The sequence below is a fragment of the Bombina bombina genome, chromosome 8, assembly GCF_027579735.1.
Source record: "Bombina bombina isolate aBomBom1 chromosome 8, aBomBom1.pri, whole genome shotgun sequence".
Lineage (NCBI taxonomy): Eukaryota > Metazoa > Chordata > Amphibia > Anura > Bombinatoridae > Bombina > Bombina bombina.
The window spans coordinates 166,190,386-166,210,393 of record NC_069506.1 but is presented as its reverse complement, the minus strand read 5'-3'; the positions used below and the strand labels follow the sequence as shown (position 1 = coordinate 166,210,393).

Sequence of the window (20,008 nt, the reverse complement as noted above, 5' to 3'; positions counted from 1 at the left end):
AGCCCCCAACCTCACTGATCCCACACCAAACAGCTCTCTAACCCTCCCCCTCTGCCTTAGCGGGCTCCATCTTGGGTACTGGCAGCTGTCTGCCAGTACCCAGTTTAGTAAAAAAAGGAATCTTTTTTTTAAAAAAAATCCCCTTTTCTGTAGTGTAGCTTTCCCCCCCCCACCAACCTCTCACCAGTTGCAGATCACTTAGAAACTTTATATAACATATTTAATTTTATTATTTATTATAGCTTTTTTGTGATTTTTTTTCTGTAGTGTAGCGGTTCCCTCCCGCTCCGTGCACGCGCCCGCCCGCCGCCCGCCGCCCCCGTGCACGCGCGCCCCCGTCGGTCCCGCCCCCGATCCCGCCCCCCTGCACATTACACGGCGCATCGATGGCCGCCCACCCGCCTCCCAAGTCCGCTCCCACCCACCAACGATACCGGCCATCGATGTCCGGTGCAGAGAGGGCCACAGAGTGGCTCTCTCTGCATCGGATGGCCATTTAAGGTTATTGCAGGATGCCTCCATATCGAGGCATCACTGCAATAACCGGAAAGCAGCTGGAAGCGAGCAGGATCGCTTCCAGCTGCTTTCCACACCGAGGACGTGCAGGGTACGTCCTCAGGCGTTAACTGCCTTTTTTTTGAGGACGTACCCTGCACGTCCTCGGTCGTTAAGGGGTTAATAGGGATTAGGTTTAATTTTTTTATTTTTGATAATTTTGTTTATTTTTTTCTGTAATGTTAGACTTTTATTTTTTTTAATGTTAGATTAATTATTTGTAATTTAATGTTAGGATTTTTTATTTTAATTGTAATTTAGTATTAATTGAAGTTAATTTAGGGGTGTTAGGTTAGGGGCTTAGTAATTAAATTAATTATTTGCGTTGTGGGGGGTTGGCGGTTTAGGAGTTAATAGGTTAATTAAGTTTATTGCGATGTGGGGGGTTGGCTGTTTAGGAGTTAATTAGGTTTATTGCCAGGGATAGGCATGGACCAAGGCTGTGGCGGACATTAGTTCAGGTGGTTACATGTTTTTTAGTTGCGGGCGGTTGCATGTGTGTGTTTTTTTTTTTTTTTAAGGCTTCATTTGCCTACGCTACATCCCGGTGGATTCCTTAAATAGCAGGCCACCCTACCATTTTCGGAATCCACTGGGATGCAGCTTTGCTGCATCCAGGTGGATTATTTTGGCTGAGCGTGCGGCAAGCATTCTTTTGGCTGCCTCGCGCAGCCAACATTCCTTTGAGGATGCATGCACAACTGGCGACGGCGACAGACGCGTTACAAACACGATTACAGTATAGATGTAAACATATTTTTATAGATACACTTTAGAATTGATTGTTTATTGAAACATCACAACACTAATGTTGATGGCTGAACTGTTATATCCTAAGTCATGCAGGATCTCCATGTTACAACAGCATCTGAAAACTTTAGGGAGGGGTTTGACACATCTGTTTAGGAGCTAAATACATTAAAAGTTAGTCAAAATAGTTGGGTTTCTGGCAAAAGATGCACAGTAAAGACTGTTTTTTATTTGCTTCCAAACCAAACATATTTTGGAATGACATGTAGAGAATATATTTTGAATTTACTGCATAATTCCCTTATAATGGTCTCCTATAAATCATATTAAGGGACACGGATGCTCATCAGAGAAGTGATGAGGGAGATGTGGTTGATACTGGGCCCATAGCTCCAGGCGACCCTGACCAGACCCTATTAATTTCATACACATGTACAGACCATTGCTAGACGGGTGTGAATATCTCACATGGTACAAATTGCTGTTAGATGGGTTCAATGGAAAGGGGCCCTTTCTCGTATTTTACAGCAAGCAGGGGATTAGTTGCTAAGTATTGCTCAGTATTAGTGGTGCATAGCTATTTTATAGCTCTAGTACTATAGATATATAGATAATATTATTGGTTCTCTCCAGATAAGTATACAATGCTATACTGGATAATCTAGAGAGGTCAGAGGCTTTTCCACCTTATCACAAATTCCTCATTAACATGAGGATGTCACAGCATGAATCTTCATACGCGTTTCACACCAATATGTAATACTGCTGACATATACATAAAGTATTATTACATTTGTCTCATAATTTAAAGGGTCATAATACTCATTGTGTATGAATGATAATCGGTTAAACATATTAAAAACATTTAAAACAGGAAGTGCATGATTGTTTACAAATGATAGCAAGGTATTTAATGCTTACTGGCTAATAGGAACTACTCCCACAAACATTTTTTGTTAAGTACAGGGATATCTATTTTTCCAAACACTATAATATATTTATATTCTCTTTTCGAAGGATAAGGATTTTGTTTTTTTGGTACTCTGTCCCTTTACTGCATTATTTCACCAAGTGTTCCATTGAGTAAACTGTGCGTTGAAAAGTTGCATTCCCATCACTGTCCTTTACTTCTCATCTTTGTAATGCCCCCGACAGCACAACTAGACCTCTGGCATGCGCAGCTCCGCCTACAAGTCAGACTTGACATTGTTTCCACATCCCTGACTCTGTCAATGGAACAACTCAGTCTCCAGCCTTATGTTCCAGTGTATGGAGCCCTGCAGGGTGTAGAACCACCAAAGTGTTTGTTCTAGAACTGCTCTTGCCCTGTAGATTACTTGTCAGGTAGGAAACCTATTGGTCAAGAGGGATAAGCGTTACAGGTCTATAAATATATATATGCACATGCACACATCACATATATACATGTGTGTGTGCTAGACACAAATAGAGCTTTGTTTTAATACTCACAATAATACAATTATATCCCATTTATCCTTTTTTTTTCTTTTCAGAACTTAGCATGTGGTGGAAATGTATTTTGTAACTACATCTCTAGTAAGAGCTACATAACTTGAAACTCAGATTTGATTTGATCTTTTTTCTTCTTACTGCATCAGATTCGTATTTGCACAAATAAACATGCTATGTTGAAAAAGCATTAGAAGGACAGTCATGTCAAAATGAAACTCATGATTCCAAAGGAGCATACAATTTTAAACAGCTTCCCATTACACGTCTATTATCTAATTTGTTTTGTTCTTCTGGTATCCTTTGTTGAAATCATAACTAGGTATGCTCAGGAGCAGCAACACACTATTCTGAGCTTGCTGCTGACTGGTGGAGACACTTATATGCCTCTTGTCATTGGCTACTCATTGTGTTCAGCTAGCTCCCAGTAGTGCATTGCTGCTTCTTTAACTAAGGATACCAAGAAAACTAAGTCAGTTTGATAACAGAAGTAAATTGGAAATTTAATAAAAATGATGCTGTATTCTAAATTATAAAAATATTTTTTTGTTTCATGTCCCTTGATTTCAGTATACCATGGTATTCAATATATACATATTTTTTTTTATCTCTGCAGGTTATTTTAGACCAGTTCAACCCAAGCTTGAGGAATTTTGTGACTATGGGGAAACATTATGAGAAAGCACTTTCAGGTAATCTTGTTTTTAACAGCAGTTTGTAAATTACAGTTTATAAGGAAGAATTAGTTTAGTTCATCTTGTGCTCAACATTACACACCCAAATGGGAATTGACCACTTAACTGAAGGATGTTACGTGTTTTGTGGGTAATAGGAAAAAAATAATATGAGATCATTTTAATGTTGTTTTGTAAAACTTTCAAGAATATCATTAAAGGGATAGTAATTTCATAAATGTTCTTTGCTACTTTTAGGATTTTATGATTTTTAGTGTTAAAAGGGCTCAGTGTTAAAGGTATAGGAAACCTCAAAATTTGCTTTCAGTATTTGGATAGAACATACAATTTTAAACAACTTTCCAATTTACTTCCATGATCAAATTTGCTTCATTCTCTTGTTATCCTTTGCTGAAGGAACAACGTTGCCCTACTGGCAGCTAGCTGAACACATCTAGTTAGCCAATCATAAAAGACAAATTTGTGCAGGCACCAATCAGCAGCCGTTCCCACTAGTGTAGGATATGTGCATATTATTTTTCAAAAAGGGATACCAAGAGAACAAAGCACATTTGAAAATATAATTTAATTTAAAAGTGTCTTAAAATGACATGCTCTATCTTAGTAATGCAAGTTTTATTTCGACTTTCCTATCCCTTTAACTATAGTAAAAAGGCAAATGTTTACTTGTCCACTGCAATTTCTTACTAAAGGCCTAATGATCAACAATTTGTTGCCACAGAGAGAAATCATACAAAATCTTTAGGTCTATTGTTTGAGCATTATATTGTAATGTATGTCTCTCTCCTTCACATCAAGATCTCTGCATAGTAAGATAAACAGCTCACTCAATAGGTCAAATTTCTAAAATTCTCAGTACTGCTTAGATAATCTCTCCAGAGCTGAGTGCTTTAGATCATTGGGCTGTAAGTGACTGTCTATTGTGCCCCTGTCTGTCTAAGAGTATATAAAGCAGGTATACTTAACAAGTCCTGCATCTATGATATTTTGAGAGAAGTTGCAAGAGCAAGTAGGACATTAGTGGTTATCTTGGAAACTGGGTTAAATCTTAAAGGGACACTAAACCCAACATTTTCTTTCATGATTCAGGTAGAGAATGCAATTTTAAAGAACATTCCAATTTATTTATATTATCTAATTTACTTCATTCTTTAGATATCCTTTGTTGAAAAAAAAGTGATGCACATGGGTGAGCCAATCACACAAGGCATCTATGTTCAGCTATCTAGATATCCTTTTCAACAAAAGATATCAAGAGAGTGAAGCAGATTAGAGAATTGAAGTAAATTAGAAAGTTGTTTAAAATTGCATGTTCTTTCTAAATCATGAAAGAAAAAATATGGGTTTCATGTCCCTTTAAGCATTGCCTGGTTGGCTCTGATCTTAGTGTAAGTTTATTCTAAAGGTTTGTACCTATCAAATTAGACATGCGATCTCCCATGTCTTGTTTCCTTTCCATATCTTTAATATTAAATACGAGCTGTATTTAATGATTGGAAATGGCTGTGCAGTATTTATTGAGGGCACATACATTGCAGATACTACAGACAACTTTTGTAGGAAGGTGCATTAGTAAGCATATTTTAATGCAGATACTGGGCATAGAAACACAAATATTACATATGATCAGGATTGTAAAAAGTAATCACATTTATGGCAAAATTATTGTGTGCTCTGCCCCACGCAGTTGATAAAATGTTAAACCAAATAATTTTAACACTCCTGATACAAATATAACATTTCCTGATACAAATATAACATTTCCTGATACAAATATAACATTTTAATGCATAGTACAAAGAAGTAGTAATGCGCTTCTGCGCTTATTGTGCTTGATACGTTTTTTTTTTTTATACATTTTTGCACAGTTTATCATACTGCTTTCTTTAGTGCGTTTGAAAGCCTGATGTTAAAGGGACAGTTTACTCAAAAAAATTTCTTCCATTTAATTTTTTCCCAATGATCCACTTTATCTGCTGGAGTGTATTCATTTGTTTACAAGTATTTCCATTACCCTTATATTGGCATTTGAAATAGTTCATTTAGCCTGTGGTATCCCCACCCATCCTGAAAGTTTTTGGCCTCAAGGCCAAACTGTGTAAACACAGCCATCAGAAGAAATTACACTCCCAGTGGGGTATAGAAGAGATACGGTAATAAAATGTTCATTTTCCATTGTTCTCTCCAAGTATTATTGATTGGTTTATGGACAGATATAAGATAAAGAAGCATATATATGTACACAATGTGATAAAGTAATGAGATCTTATTATACCTACAAGCTCAACCCATTTTATTAGTATGTGGCTTCAAAACATAAAATCAGCTAATTCATATACACAAATGAGCCTTAAAAAGCAAATCTCATACATTTTATACTCTGCAGCTGGTAAAAAAAAGTAATTGGAAACACATTAAGGGAAATAGTATACTGTCCCTTTAACTTTCATCTCTTGATGTTGTGTATTGAAATACACCTTAAAGGGACAGTCTAGGCCAAAATAAACTTTCATGATTCAGATAGAGCATGTAATTTTAAACAATTTTCCAATTTACTTTTATCACCAATTTTGCTTTGTTCTCTTGGTATTCTTAGTTGAAACCTTAACCTAGGAGGTTCATATGCTAATTTCTTAGACCTTGAAGGCCACCTCTTTCAGAATGCATTTTAACAGTTTTTCACCACTAGAGGGTGTTAGTTCACGTATTTCATATAGATAACACTGTGCTCGTGCACGAGAAGTTATCTGGGAGCAGGCACTGATTGGCTAGACTGCAAGTCTGTCAAAAGAACTGAAAAAAAGGGGCAGTTTGCAGAGGCTTAGATACAAGATAATCACAGAGGTTAAAAGTATATTAATATAACTGTGTTGGTTATGCAAAACTGGGAAATGGGTAATAAAGGGATTATCTATCTTTTAAAACAATAAAAATTCTGGTGTAGACTGTCCCTTTAATATGCTATAGATATAAAACAAAAACTTTGGTAGAAATACATTTAAAACTCCAACCTGAGGTATATTTTTGCACTCCATCTGCAACGTTATTATAAATAATTTTAGTGTCAGCCTTCAAAGAAATCTATTGCCTCAGGGAAACTACGCACCCGGACTATCCACATGATAAATATTAACCATTGACTTGTTATCAAACCACAAAAATGCAAGTGGTATGGGTTGTGTGCCAGCGGTGTGACTGCTCCATATCACTTGCATGTTTACCCTCCACTTATAATCTAGGCCATTTTTTTTTCATGTTTAACGATAGATAAAAATGACCGGATGCCGTAAAATCTTTTTCCTTATGCCTTTTCTACCGTGCTAATCTGCTCTGAAGTATTTTCATTTTTTCATCAAGACATAAAGAAGCAACCACACATTAAAGTGATGGTTAACTTAAAGATTCCTTAAAGATATATATGCAATACATACTGTTTGAATATCTGTACCTTTAAATGAGAATTTATTTTGACCTGAAATGATTAAATCCATTCTGATGTTAAAGCGACGGTTTACTTGAAAATGTTTATTGTTTAAAAAGATAGATAATCCCTTTATTCACATGGCCAGTTTTGCATAACCAACACTGTTACATTAATACACGTTTTACCTCTGTGATTACCTTGTATCTAAGCCTCTGCAGACTGAGCCCATTTTAGCCATTCATTGCTGACTCATAAATAACTCTACGGGAGTGAGCACAATCTTATCTTTCTGGCATACATAAACTTGCACTGTGTAACTGAAAAAACTGTCAAAAGGAGATATTAGGGGGCTTTCAATGGTTTAGAAATAAGTTTTAGCCTACCTAGGTTTGGTTTTCAAAAAAGAATACCAACAAATTTGATGATAAAAGAAGAACACTTTTTTTTAGCGGTTTCACGGCTCATCCAATATTCTTGCAAGCCATACGGCTAGTCACAACATCACAAAAGACATGGCTTTATGCTAGCCTTATGGATTACAAGAAGATTGAAAGGTAAAAACTTGACAGCAAGAAATAAGTGGGTTAGTGCTCGTATTACAATTTGAAAGTAATTTTTTTAACTAAAGGACTTTGGATATCGCAAGCGTGTTAACTTATTCTCTCTTTATAGACTTTAATGGAGAGCGCAGAAGAAAAATCCTAACAGTTATTGCTTGCGTGCTAACCTGACACCATATTAAACCCACAACGCTATACCCAACAGCAGTTATTAATATTTCACATCCAATGTTCTTCACATACAGGAAAATATTATTTTTATTTTAAATAGATATTTCTATTTAAATATCTATATATACCTATATCTGTATATATAATCATATAGTTATTTAGGTATAGATATACGGTATATTTTACATTAACATCTTAAGATATATAAAAATATATATTTAAAAATATAAAGAACATTTTATTCTCTGTGAAGAACATTGGAATGTAAAATATGTGTAACGCGCTTCGGGTTTTACGCTGTAGGTCTAACGTGGTGTTGGGTTAGCGCACATAAAGAATTAGTTATCTTAATGCGCGTTATATAAATATTAAAGAAAAAATATTGAAAATAATATTAATAATAATTAATAAGTATTATAGATATGAAAAATATAAATATGTATTAAAATTATTTTTTTAGAATTTTTTGTTTAAATGATTTTTATTGAAAATTGGTACATTGAAAATGAACAAGATATATAATTTCAGTTACATCATAATAGCATCATAGCTGTTCACAGTGAAGACAGTCATCATTAATGATTAATCCAATTCTCATAAGAATTTTGGGGATTTTTTGAAGGAAGAAGTGAGTCATAACATATCATTAGAAGATATAAAAGAATATAGAGGGTGTTAGTAAGCGAGGGTAGGGAGATAGGGGTTAAAAGGGGGAATGGAGGGGGGAAAGGGTGTCCCGCCTGGCCTACTTTCTTTAAAATCACAGGGAAGAAAGTTGTTGTAGCTTATAAAAGTCTTGGGTATAGAATGTCGGGGGGACTGTTTAAGTGTGGCCATCATAAGACCCTTGATCCCATATAAATTGAATATTGCAGATCATGTCTTGTTTACCTAGATAACAGTAATGCATCCTTTCTAGCGTGAGGACATGGTCTACTTCAGATTTCCATTGGGCAATAGACGGTATCTCACATGTCTTCCATTTCCTAGGGATTAAGCGTTTAGCACAAGATAGCATTAGGAGAAGCAGCTTTCTGCGGTAAACGCAAGTGATTTTAGGAATGAGATTAAGAATTATAATTGATGGGGAGAGTGTGATTGGTACCCCCAGAGTATGGGCTATGTGTCTTTCTACTTGGTTCCAGAAGGTATGTAGGAGGGGGCACGACCACCATATGTGGGTGAGGGTACCTTCCTCACCGCATCGTCTCCAACAGCTGGAGGAGGCATTAGGGTATATGATCCTCAGGCGCTGAGGAGTTAAATACCATCGAGCTAATATTTTGTAGTTTAATTCAGATATGGTCAAGGATAGGGAGGCAGAATGTGTGTGTCGAAAGCATTGTCTCCAGGACTCAGTGTCAAGGTCATCTTGGAGTTCAACTGCCCACTTAGTGAGGTATGTAGGTCTTTTTTCAGGGAAAGAGCCCCTGAGCATTCTGTACGCTAGAGAGATGTGTGCTCTATTTATATTCGGATTAATACATAGCTGTTCAAAAGTGGTCAAGGGTCTAAGTATTATTTCTTTGTGTGGGCAGTGGGTGATCGTGTGCCTAATCTGTAGGTAGGAATACCAACGGTGGAAGGGTGGGCCTAGTTCTTCATTAAGGGTAAGTCTGTCTTTGACTCCCGAGGTGTTGGTCACTAAATAAACTGGTAGGGACCCATGAGGTCTATTGGTTGAGTTGTGAGAGTATAGGTCGTGTTTGAGAAAGAGGCGATATCGAAGGAGGGGGGTCAGGGGGAAAGTACAGTAGAGATTCCCTTTGTGTGAGTGAGTACATCATCCCATACATCTAGGGAAGCTTTAATATAGTCATTGTCTTGTATAGTGCGTGGTCTGGACTCTTTAGGAATCCAGGGGAGGTCTCTTATGGGGTTAGCCTGAGCTAGATGGCCCTCCATCTGTATCCAAAGCTTTGAGGGGTTGGCATGGTTCCAAGCTATAACCCTGGCTAAGTGTGCGGCTTTATAGTAGTTAGAAAGATTAGGGACGCCTAGGCCTCCATCTTCTTTACTTAAATACATGGTGTGCTGAGCTATCCTAGGGCGCTTGTATGACCATATGAAGGAGTTAATCATTTTTTGTTGTGTTGAGAGAAAGGGTTTCAGTAAGGGCAAAGGAAGGGCCTGGAACAGATATAGGTATCTGGGGACTATCATCATCTTCACCGTGTTGATGCGCCCTAGCCATGATAAATGTCCCTGTTTATGCCAGTTTTCTAGCGAGGATTTAACGTTCGTTTGGAGGTTGATAAAGTTATCTGGAAAGAGTGTGTGTGGATCTTTGGAGATTGTCAAGCCTAGATATTTAAGTTTATCTGGTAGTGTGAACTTTGTTTGTCGTGTAATGTACAGCATTTCTTGAGAGGTTAGATTTATTGGCAATAGACCCGACTTCTCCATGTTAATGGAGAAGTTGGAAACCTGTTTGTATGCGTCTAGGATTTGTATGAGAGCGGGGAGGGAGGTAGTTGGGGATTGTAGGGTGAATATCACGTCATCCGCGAACAGTAGGCATTTTTGGGTAGTGCCAGTATTTCAACTGTAATAGCAAATAATAGGGGTGAGAGCGGGCACCCTTGACGTGTGCCATTGGAGATGGGAAAAGATTGGGATATATTATTGTTGACTTTAATTTTTGCGCTCGGGTTATGATAAAGGGCCTTTATTCTGGAAATGAAGAGCTCGGAAAAGCCGAACTTTGACAGGGTGGACCACATAAATTGCCAGTCCACCCTGTCAAATGCTTTCTCAGCATCCGTCGAAAGCAAGGTTAGGGGTGTGTGGGAAAGGTGGGCTTGTTGGAGTGAGTGAAGTAATCTAGTAGTGTTATCTTTCGCCTCTCTCCCCTTAATGAAGCCCACCTGATCAGGGTGGACTATGTTGGGCAATATTTCATTCATGCGGTTGGCTAAAATTTTGGCATATATTTTCATGTCGATATTTATAAGGGAAATCGGTCTATAGTTATTGACTACATCATTGGGCTTGCCCGGTTTAGGAATCACCGTGATTACTGCTTCTAGGAGGGAGCTGGGCAAAGCAGCACCCTGGTCTATATCGTTAAAAAGTGTCAGGAGTTGGGGGTTTATGTGTTCTTGTAAGAGCTGGTAAAATTTAGATGTGAGGCCGTCTGGACCTGGGGATTTGCCATTTGGTAAGGACTTAATAACTAAGTTGATGTCCCTCAGGGTAATGGGAGAGTCTAAGAATTGTTTATCGTCATCTGTGATAGAGGTTATAGGGACAGTGTTCAAGTATGTTTCTATTTCCTCTTTCCTATCTTGTGATGCGGAGTCTGCTAGATTATATAGTTGCTTATAGTAAGAAGCAAATGAGTTGACAATTTCTTCATTTTTGTGGGTTGTCTCACCAGATGGGTGGCGGATTGTCTTAATGAAATTGGAAAGCCTTTGTTTTTTAAGGGACCTGGCTAGTAGGCGGCCTGATTTGTTACTTTCTATGAAAAATTTAGATTTGGTAGTTAACGCTCTCATGTGGGCTTTTTGAATTAGAAATTTATTTAGGGCTTCTCTAGCGTCATTTAATTTGGAGAGTTTGGATGCGGAGGATGGATCTGCTCTAAGAGTGGTTTCACAGGTGGTTAGTTCGTCGGATAGTGAAGTGAACTGGGCATTGTGAATTTTGCGTTGTGTGGCAGTGTGTTTCATTATTACCCCCCTGATAAAACATTTATAAGTCTCCCAATTGTTCGCGGGTGTCGTGTCTTCAGGTTTGTTTAGGGTGAAGAATTCGGCCGAGAGTTTTTTAATGTCATCAACTGTTGCTTGATTAGTCAGTATATGGTCGTTGAGTCTCCAGTTGAATGTAGTATGTGGTTTGCTAGCCCACTTGAATTCTGTATGTACCATACTGTGATCGGACCAAGAGGTGTGCGTGATTTTAGAATGTACAAGGGCAGAAAGCAGAGCCTGATCGCATAGTATGTAATCCAACCTGGAGTACGTGTGTTGTGGATGTGAGAAAAAAGTGTAGTCTTTTCTATTGGTATGTACTACTCGCCAGGTGTCAAATAGGTTAATAGATCGTAAGGCTGCACAATTAGAGTTGAGAGTATTATTGCGCAGATAGGATTTTCCACTAGAGGTATCTAGTGCTGGGTTCATGGGGAAATTAAAATCTCCACCCGCAATGGTGGGTCCTTTAGCTAGGTCTAGTATCTTATTGACCAGGGTTTTGAAGAAGTTGGGGGTGGGTCTGTTTGGTGCATAGGTGTTTACTAATGTGACCGGGGAACCGTAACATAGACCGACAAGAATTAGGATCCTACCCTCAGTGTCTGTATATTTCTGTAGTAGTTCGAATGGGAAGCCTCGTCTGAATGAAATGCAGACCCCATTTTTCCTATTTGTACCGGAGCTATAGTAGTGTTGGTCAAAATATCTTTTGGATAAAGTGGGTTCGTTATTTTTCTTAAAGTGTGTTTCCTGAACCATAATAACGTCAATTTTCCGTTTATAAAAGTCATGAAACGCTATAGAGCGTTTTTCGGCTGAAAGAAAGCCCTTAACATTCTGAGTGGCTATGTGTAGTGTTTCTTCTTTATGGTGTACTGTATGAGACATCGTAATGTCGGGTGCCTATCACCAACCCACTTTTCGGTATGAAGGGGCCAGACGGGACACCAAGTAGGAGAGGAAAAGGGTATCTACTGTTAGTGTTGGGGAAGAGGGGTTTCCGAGGAAAGGTTAGTTAGTGGGGGTCAGAGGGAATGGGAGAGGAGGAAAGAGAAGTTATGACTTTTTTTGTAAATAAAACAGTATTAGAGTGAATAACAATATTTATAACAGTATTAATTCAATCAACATTAATGTAGAATGTAAAATATAAAATACAAGTATTGCGCTGAGAAGGAAGGAAAGAAAAGTATGCAATAGGGTCTCAGCTCATAACCTGTAACTTTAATCTTTGAGCTTTGATCTTTAGTCTCGGGGGCCTTTATTACAGGCCGGGTATCTGGGTAGAGTAAGGTAGTATGATGGTCGACTGATTTTAGGTGGTATTGTTTTAGAATGTAGGGGCATATAGCTTCCCTACATTGTCTTAATTCGGAGAAGCCCGGTTAATTGTATTATGTCCTGTCTAGAGGGGTGTGGAGATTAGTAGGAGATGTCATGTGGGGACCCTATTCAGTGAGTTGAAGTGTAGTCGATGTTCGATGAGGTTGGAGTGTATGTGTGCTGTCCATGCTACTAGAATTAGGTCAGGCGATGTAGGGTCGCGGACATTTAAATGATCAGTGTGCCGTGATGTCATTATATCTCAGTAAAATCTCAGGGTATGTACAGGAGGTTTAATAGATTCTGAGAAGGAGTTCCTCTAAGAGGAACTGAGGTATATGTTCAGTTTCGGGGTCTTAGGTAGGAGGATGGGTGGGTCTATTAGTGAGGTTAAATACGTAGTTAGGGTGAGATAATGTCTTGTGGCACTGCAAGAGTCTAGAAACGATGTGGTGACATTTACAGGGAGATATAAAATATCAGTGCAGGTATAACAAATCGAACTCAATAAATTCCATAACATAATACAATAGATTTTACCTTAACATAAGGCATAATGTAGTGCAAACAGAGCTCAGTATCTCTGGGTCCGTGGTGTCTCTTTGGTTCAGAAGGTCTGTTCAGTGTCTCCGTATTCTGTCTGGTGGGTTGTGGGGGTTAGCTAAGTGAGTTATGTGGAGTTCTTATACTGCTGAGGTGTATTCATTTTTTCAGGGTTATCAAGAAGTACACATGCTGTCTAAGTTATTGTGGTTGGGTCTAAAGACTGGAAGTCACAGGCATTTAGGTAGTCAATGTATTGCGTCATCGTTTAACCTCGGTAAGGACTCTGACTGTGTAATAAGGTGTGTATAAATTTATAACGGTGCCTCTCTATGGGAGTCATATGCATATGAACCTCGGCAGAGGCCCAGACTGTATAATGAGGTGTGTGTGGATTTGCAACGGCGCCTCTTCATGAGAGTCACATGCACATGATCTGCGCTGAGGGCCTAGGAAGAGGGAGTGGTGGGGCCTATACATACGGTCAGGTGTGTAGTGGAGGAGAGATAGTGTCTAGTGGCCTGTTTAAGGTTCAGTTGCGGTATGTCACCAATAGTAGGGAGATAAAAAGACAACAGAACATTTATAACATATTAAACTTTGTGGAAAGCATAACATAACAGAATAGAACTTATCATCATTTTAAACATAATTCCAAACCAGTAGATTATATTGCTCTTAAGAGTTTGAGATGCTACAGTCTATATGTGTTGGGCATCTCATGCCTGGGAATCAAGGCCTAATAAAGGAGGAGAAAAAAGAAAAAAAGAAGAGGCATATACAGATAAACAGTACATTGCATTGCTTTTACTCATCTGATGGAATCTGAGTCCGAGGTGCCTGAGTTATTGGAAGATATTTGTCTTCTTTTGGTCTGATTAGAGTCAGTGTCTGGATCTGGTCTCCGCTGGGATTTAAAACCTGTTGAACCATCTTGAGGTCTTTGAGATGATTGATGGTTTGTTGTGTCAGGTGATGAAATTTTCAAAATGTTGCAGAATCTATGAATGTCAGAGGGAGAAGGGCATTCCGTTTTCTTCCCGTTTTTCACCACTATTACTGAGGTAGGAAATCCCCATCTGTATGGGATGTGAAGTGAACGGAGGTGTGCTGTTAGGGGTTGAAAGTCCCGTCTTTTCTGCAATGTTCTGAGTGAGAGGTCTTGGTAGATTTGAATTCGATGACCTTGGAAGTGTATGCTTTGTTTTTTCCTGGCGGTATTATATATTTCTTCTTTTTGACAGTAATTTTGGAAATGTACCACAATGTCTCTTGGAGGGGAGTCATCTGGGGGCTTCGGACGTAGTGCTCTGTGAGCTCTGTCTAGTGGAATGTCTAGGTTTTCAGGAGAGTTTTCTCTAAGTATGTCTGCAAAGAGAGCCTGGAGAAAGTCTCGGATATCGTTGTTCAATACAGACTCTGGTATCCCCCTGAAGCGAAGGTTACCCCTTCTGGTGCGATTTTCCAAGTCGTCAATTTTATCTTCGAGTTCTGAAATATGACGGTCTTGCTGGGTTTGACTCGTAGAGAGATGTGCAAGTTTTTGTGCTACCACAAACTCATGTTCTTCTAGGTTGTCAACCCTGTGACTCAGGTCACCGATCTCTTTCTTCAGATCAGCGCATTCCTCTTTGATGCATGCCTTAACCTGCTCAATTAGAGTTACAATAGCTTTATATGTTATTGGGGTGTCCTCCTCTAGGGCCATAGTTGTGGGTGCCGCTTCAGTGCTTGTAGGGGGACTATTGATTTGCTCTTCTTCTATAGTGTCCGAAATGAACTCTGTTGTTTTAGTCATGGACGGCTGGTCTGTCTGCTTAAAGAAAGCATGAACTGCAGGCTGGGTAGATTGTTGCAGCTTTTGGGGTTTATCTTGACGGGTATTCTTTCTTTGTGACATAGTGTCTGGAAGTGGTGTTATGACACTTAGGTTAACTGAAAGCGCTGTCGCACACTGTACCCCCTAGGGATTTTGCCCTCACAGGGCGATCACGGTGAAGGGCAGATGGGGTATGACCCGTCACACCGTGGTGTGGCGGGAAAGGGAGTGGGGGTACGTGCGTGGAGTGCCCAATAGTCAGGAACCCCTAGATAGGGGTATATGTGTTTAAATCACTTGTCTGCAGCCAAGAAATTCATACAGTCTGTGCATATCATTAGTTCTGAGGAAAGGGTGGTGACCGCCAATGATCAAAGGTTCTGATGTTGGGTATCCAAAGGGTTAGGTTAGGCCCCAATTATATTCTTGAAAAATTAGCCATTTATTGAGGAAAATATAGAAGCTTTTATTAGGCTAAGACCATGCGTGTCAGTAAAGCAGCGCCTGTGGTAGTATGACAGCATGCAGGGTAATCTTCTCCCATCTGTTCAAGTGCAGTGCATGTAGCGTGAAACACAACGTTACTAGTTATTCTGATGTGTCCCTTAATTTGGGGTATTTCCACGTGGCTTTAAGGTTGGAGAAGGAGCCTTCTGGAAAAGATTGTTTGTGTATCTCGGTGAAGTGTCTGCACGCTAGTGATCAGAGTAGTGTAACAGCCAGAGGATTGCAGCAGTTGCGTGCCCCACATAAGTATCGCATTCAGCGTGTTACAGTGGTTCCCATTTCGGTGGGTTGGAAGTGTGTCCCCCCTGTGATGTTTTGCGATTAGGGCAAAATATGGTGTGCAGGCCTTACCGGGTGTTGTAGAGCGAGGTCCGGTCTGAGGGAGACGTCACGAGCTGCAGCATTGAAGATGCATATTGGTATGAGCTGCGAGGGTTTGTGAGGCAAGCATCGAGCGTTGATCTCGGTCCTGGATGTTGATCCTGGGTGTCCCGGTCTGTGTGCTATTAAGTCCGTGGTTTGATAGTGTCGCTTGTTGTGGTAAAGACCGCAAGCCTAGGGAATCGCTACGACAGCGTACACGTAGAGGAGCAGGACCATCGGGTCTCCGATCAAGTTTTCAGGTGTTAGGAATATCTTGTAGTTGATGTGGGCTTTTTATTTGAGCGTTAAGTCGTGGCTAAAAGCATTTATACCCGGCCCGCAGTCAGAGCCTCAGTGAAGTGCGGCCATCATGCTCGGCTGCTCGCTCCGCCCCTATTTTTTTTAGAATTTTTAAGAACATCTTTAATAGACTGAGGCTTTCTTTGGCTGTTTTAAATGTTTTGAGCCAGGCTATGTGGGTGAATTTAATTTGCGATTCATTGTTCCACACATCCATATATAAGGGGACCATTGAGTCCTTAGGTATTAATAGGAGCTTATATAAAATCAAAATAGTGTGTCTGAGGTTAATACTCATAATGCATAAATGTTTGAATGGAGTGAGGCCCCTATTCAATCCTGTCTTGTGCTTATGATGAGTCAAAAAATAAATGAGTCGAGCATATCTGAACCAGAAAGATAACAACTTGGGGTCCCAATCCTGGAGCTTCTGTTGATACATGAGCTTTTCTCCCTCGAGAGCAGAAAATAGTACGCCCTCTTTAAGGCTATGGGGCCCATTTATCAAGCTCTGTATGGAGCTTGAGGGCCCGTGTTTCTGGCGAGCCTTCAGACTAGCCAGAAACACCAGTTATGAAGCAGTGGTCTAAAGACCGCTGCTCCATAACCTGTCCGCCTGCTCTGAGGAGGCGGACAGATATCGGCGCAATTCAACCCGATCGAATACGATCGGATTGATTGACACCCCCCTGCTAGCGAATCTGCAGGGGGCAGCGTTGCACCAGCAGTTCACAAGAACTGCTGGTGCAATGTTGAATGCGGAGAACGTATTGCTCTCTGCATTCAGCGAGGTCTGTCGGACATGATCTGCAATGTGGGATCATGTCCAACAGGCCTTTCATTAATAGGCCCCTATAAGTGCTTCTGTGGGGATTTCTCCCAACATTGGGCTAGATTACCAATGACGCGATAAGCAATATTGCGACCACGCTAACTAGTGTGCATATTACAAGTTGAAAGTAAACGGTTGTACTCGAGCACAAACAAAACTTGCACTCACTAGATTAACGTGACTTAAGACCTAGGGGTCGATTTAACAAGCAGCAGATGCTGCATATACGCCCCATTGTTTCTGGTCCGCCAGAAACGGAAGTTAAGAAGCAGCGGTCGTAAGAACGCTGCTCCTTAACTTCTCCACCACCTTTTAGGTGGCGGACTGAAATCATCCAGATCTGATCGGGATGATTGACGACCCCTGCTCAGATCTGTCGCGAGTGAGCAGGGGGCGGCATTGCACAAGCATTTCAAAAGAAATGCTTGTGCAATGTTAAAGGTTGACAGTGTATGCTGCCGGCATTTAGCGAGGTTGAGCGGCCTTGATTCGCTATAGTGAATCGTGTCTGCTCGACCTATGGTAAATCTACCCCCTAGTGTAAAGTATAAGGGTTTAAAATATTCACTGAAACAATATATGGTATATGAAAAGGTATTTAACTGGAAAGGGCTATGATGTATAGATATGTCTATATAAGTGTATTATGTATATATGTGTCTATATATGAATATACATGTGTATTTATGTGTTAATATGTGTTAATATGTATATACATACATATATACGCATGTATACACACACACACACACACACACATATATATATATGTATACATACACACATATACACTTAATTACCACTCACTCACCACCACTCAATTGCCTATAAACATGAAACATATTTTTTATTCCTTTTTAGCAAAATCTGAACTGTTTAGATTAGATAGAGAATTCAAGGAAGGATGTTTATTTTGATTACTCCAATGTGCCCCAACCAGCAAACAGTTTTATTTTTCCATGAAGATAAATCCCATGAGATTTAATATTTCAGTCGCTGATAGTTAAATGCGAAGAGATCCTGTGACTAATTTATGGCGTGCCACAACTATCTGATAGTTTGACTTAAGGAAGTCAATGCTGGACTGAGGAGTTGATATGTTCAAGAGTTTACATTTTGTCAAATTGAGGTGGAAATTGTATACCCTCCTATATTGTTCCAGTTGAGAAAATAACTCAGGGCTGAGGGAATCAGCATTTATGAGTATAAACAGAATGTCGTCTGCATACAACACTAACTTGCCTGAGTCTCCCACCCTCACACCAGTGACCTTGTGGTTAAGTCGAATTTTGTGGGCCAAAATTTCAATGGATAAAGCAAAGGGGATAAGGGACACCCTTGTCTAATTCCGTTTTATGTGCTAAAGGGTTCAGATATGTATCCGTTTACCCACACATTTGGATTAGAATATAGTGTAACGTCATTCCTGGGGACCTAAAGTAAGTACAGCATTAAACTCCCTAGGCCTGTAAAGAGCATAGTGGGAATTGTAACTGTAGTGCACTTGTAAAATATAAGAGAGCCTCAATGCTTTTATGTAAACCAAAGTCTCTTGGGTTGCTATAGGGGTTATATTTCACCACTAGTACAAATACATAAATATATAAACATTGCAGGCTCACTTGAGTTGCTGACCATTGGTCTGCTTTCTTTGGTATCCTTTGTTTAAAAACATAGGTAGTTAGGTTCAGTAGCAGCACTATGTGTTTTATCCCTTCAAAGCCATAGTTAAAGCTAGCTCTATAGCAGCAATGCCCTAATGGAAGCTAGCTGAACACATCTGGTGAGCCAATGACAAGAGGGTTATGTGCATAGCCACCAATCATCAGCTAGCTCCCAGTAGTGCCCTGCTGCTCTTGAGCCTATCTAAATATGCTTTCCAACAAAGGATATAAAAACAGCTAAGTACATTTGATAATAAAAGCAAACTGAAAAGTCTCTTAAAATGTTATGCACCATCTTAATCATGAAACTTTAATTTTGACTTTCATGCCCCTTTAATTATGAATTATTAGAATGACTTTCTCTGTATGGGAATTCTTCTATAAATACTTAGTTGCTGCACAGAGGTTGAAAGAGAGTATTCAGCTCAGAAGCTGCTAGACACTGTGTTCCATTTTATTGCACTTGTCCCTCGACGACTCCTTGGTTGCCAGAGAGAGTTGGAACACAATTTTATTTTTGTGCACATAAATCACTTCCTAACAGACTATAAATCCCTCAGTGGTGACTCTAATGTGGATTTATGGCCTTTTATTAAATGGAGATATGTTTATTGGGAGGTGGTAATGCATGTACTTGCTAGTGTTATTGTCATTGGAATTCATGAGGTGTAGGGGCACCTAACTAACCTCTGCTTCCTCGGGAAGCCACAGTTTAAATTGGGAACTGTTTGATGAGATCTACTATGCTTTTGGAAGTAATACAGCCTTAGGGTAAAAATAATTTATTGTTATTCTGCATAAACTTTTAACACAGTAAATCCCCCTTGCTGCCAACTCTCCTATAAGTTTTGAGACACAGCCTTCTAGGTTTATATCCTGTGTCTGTAAGTGGTCCTATCACAGCATCATTCTGTACATTGTTAGCTCCAGCTGTAATAAACTGTGCACATTTGTTTTGTTTGTGTAGCAAACTGAATCCAGAAGACGTTTGTCCTGTGAGACAGGGATACTGAAAAGAGCTAATTGAATTAGTAAATAATGCCAATTAATGTCACATACAGTGATGATTCTGACAATATTGAGTTTTTAAAATTTTTATATTAGAATTTTTTTTGGAAATTACATTATGTTACTGAATGATTTGCCTTTAAAACTGTGAGTATCTAAGGTGTTTGCTATTTTTTTCTGCATGTGTTTGCTTATTTATATGTGTCAACACACATATGAGCATGTTTAAGAAAGAGCATAGATTTTCAGGCATATCTTTTTTTTTTATAACTCTGGTTATGCAATTCTGGTAGTTCTGCTTTTTTTCTATTTAAAGGTCCATA

General features: G+C 39.4%; 1 protein-coding gene across 1 annotated transcript in view; it reads left to right on the top strand.

The window, feature by feature from the left end:
* LOC128638617 (brain-specific angiogenesis inhibitor 1-associated protein 2) overlaps nt 1–20,008 on the top strand; it is a 276,667-nt gene that overhangs the window by 43,422 nt on the left and 213,237 nt on the right. Inside the window, exon 2 of the mRNA XM_053690680.1 lies at nt 3,392–3,467. Within this exon, the coding sequence (XP_053546655.1) occupies nt 3,392–3,467 (76 nt within the window). The remainder of the gene's footprint in view (nt 1–3,391; nt 3,468–20,008) is intronic.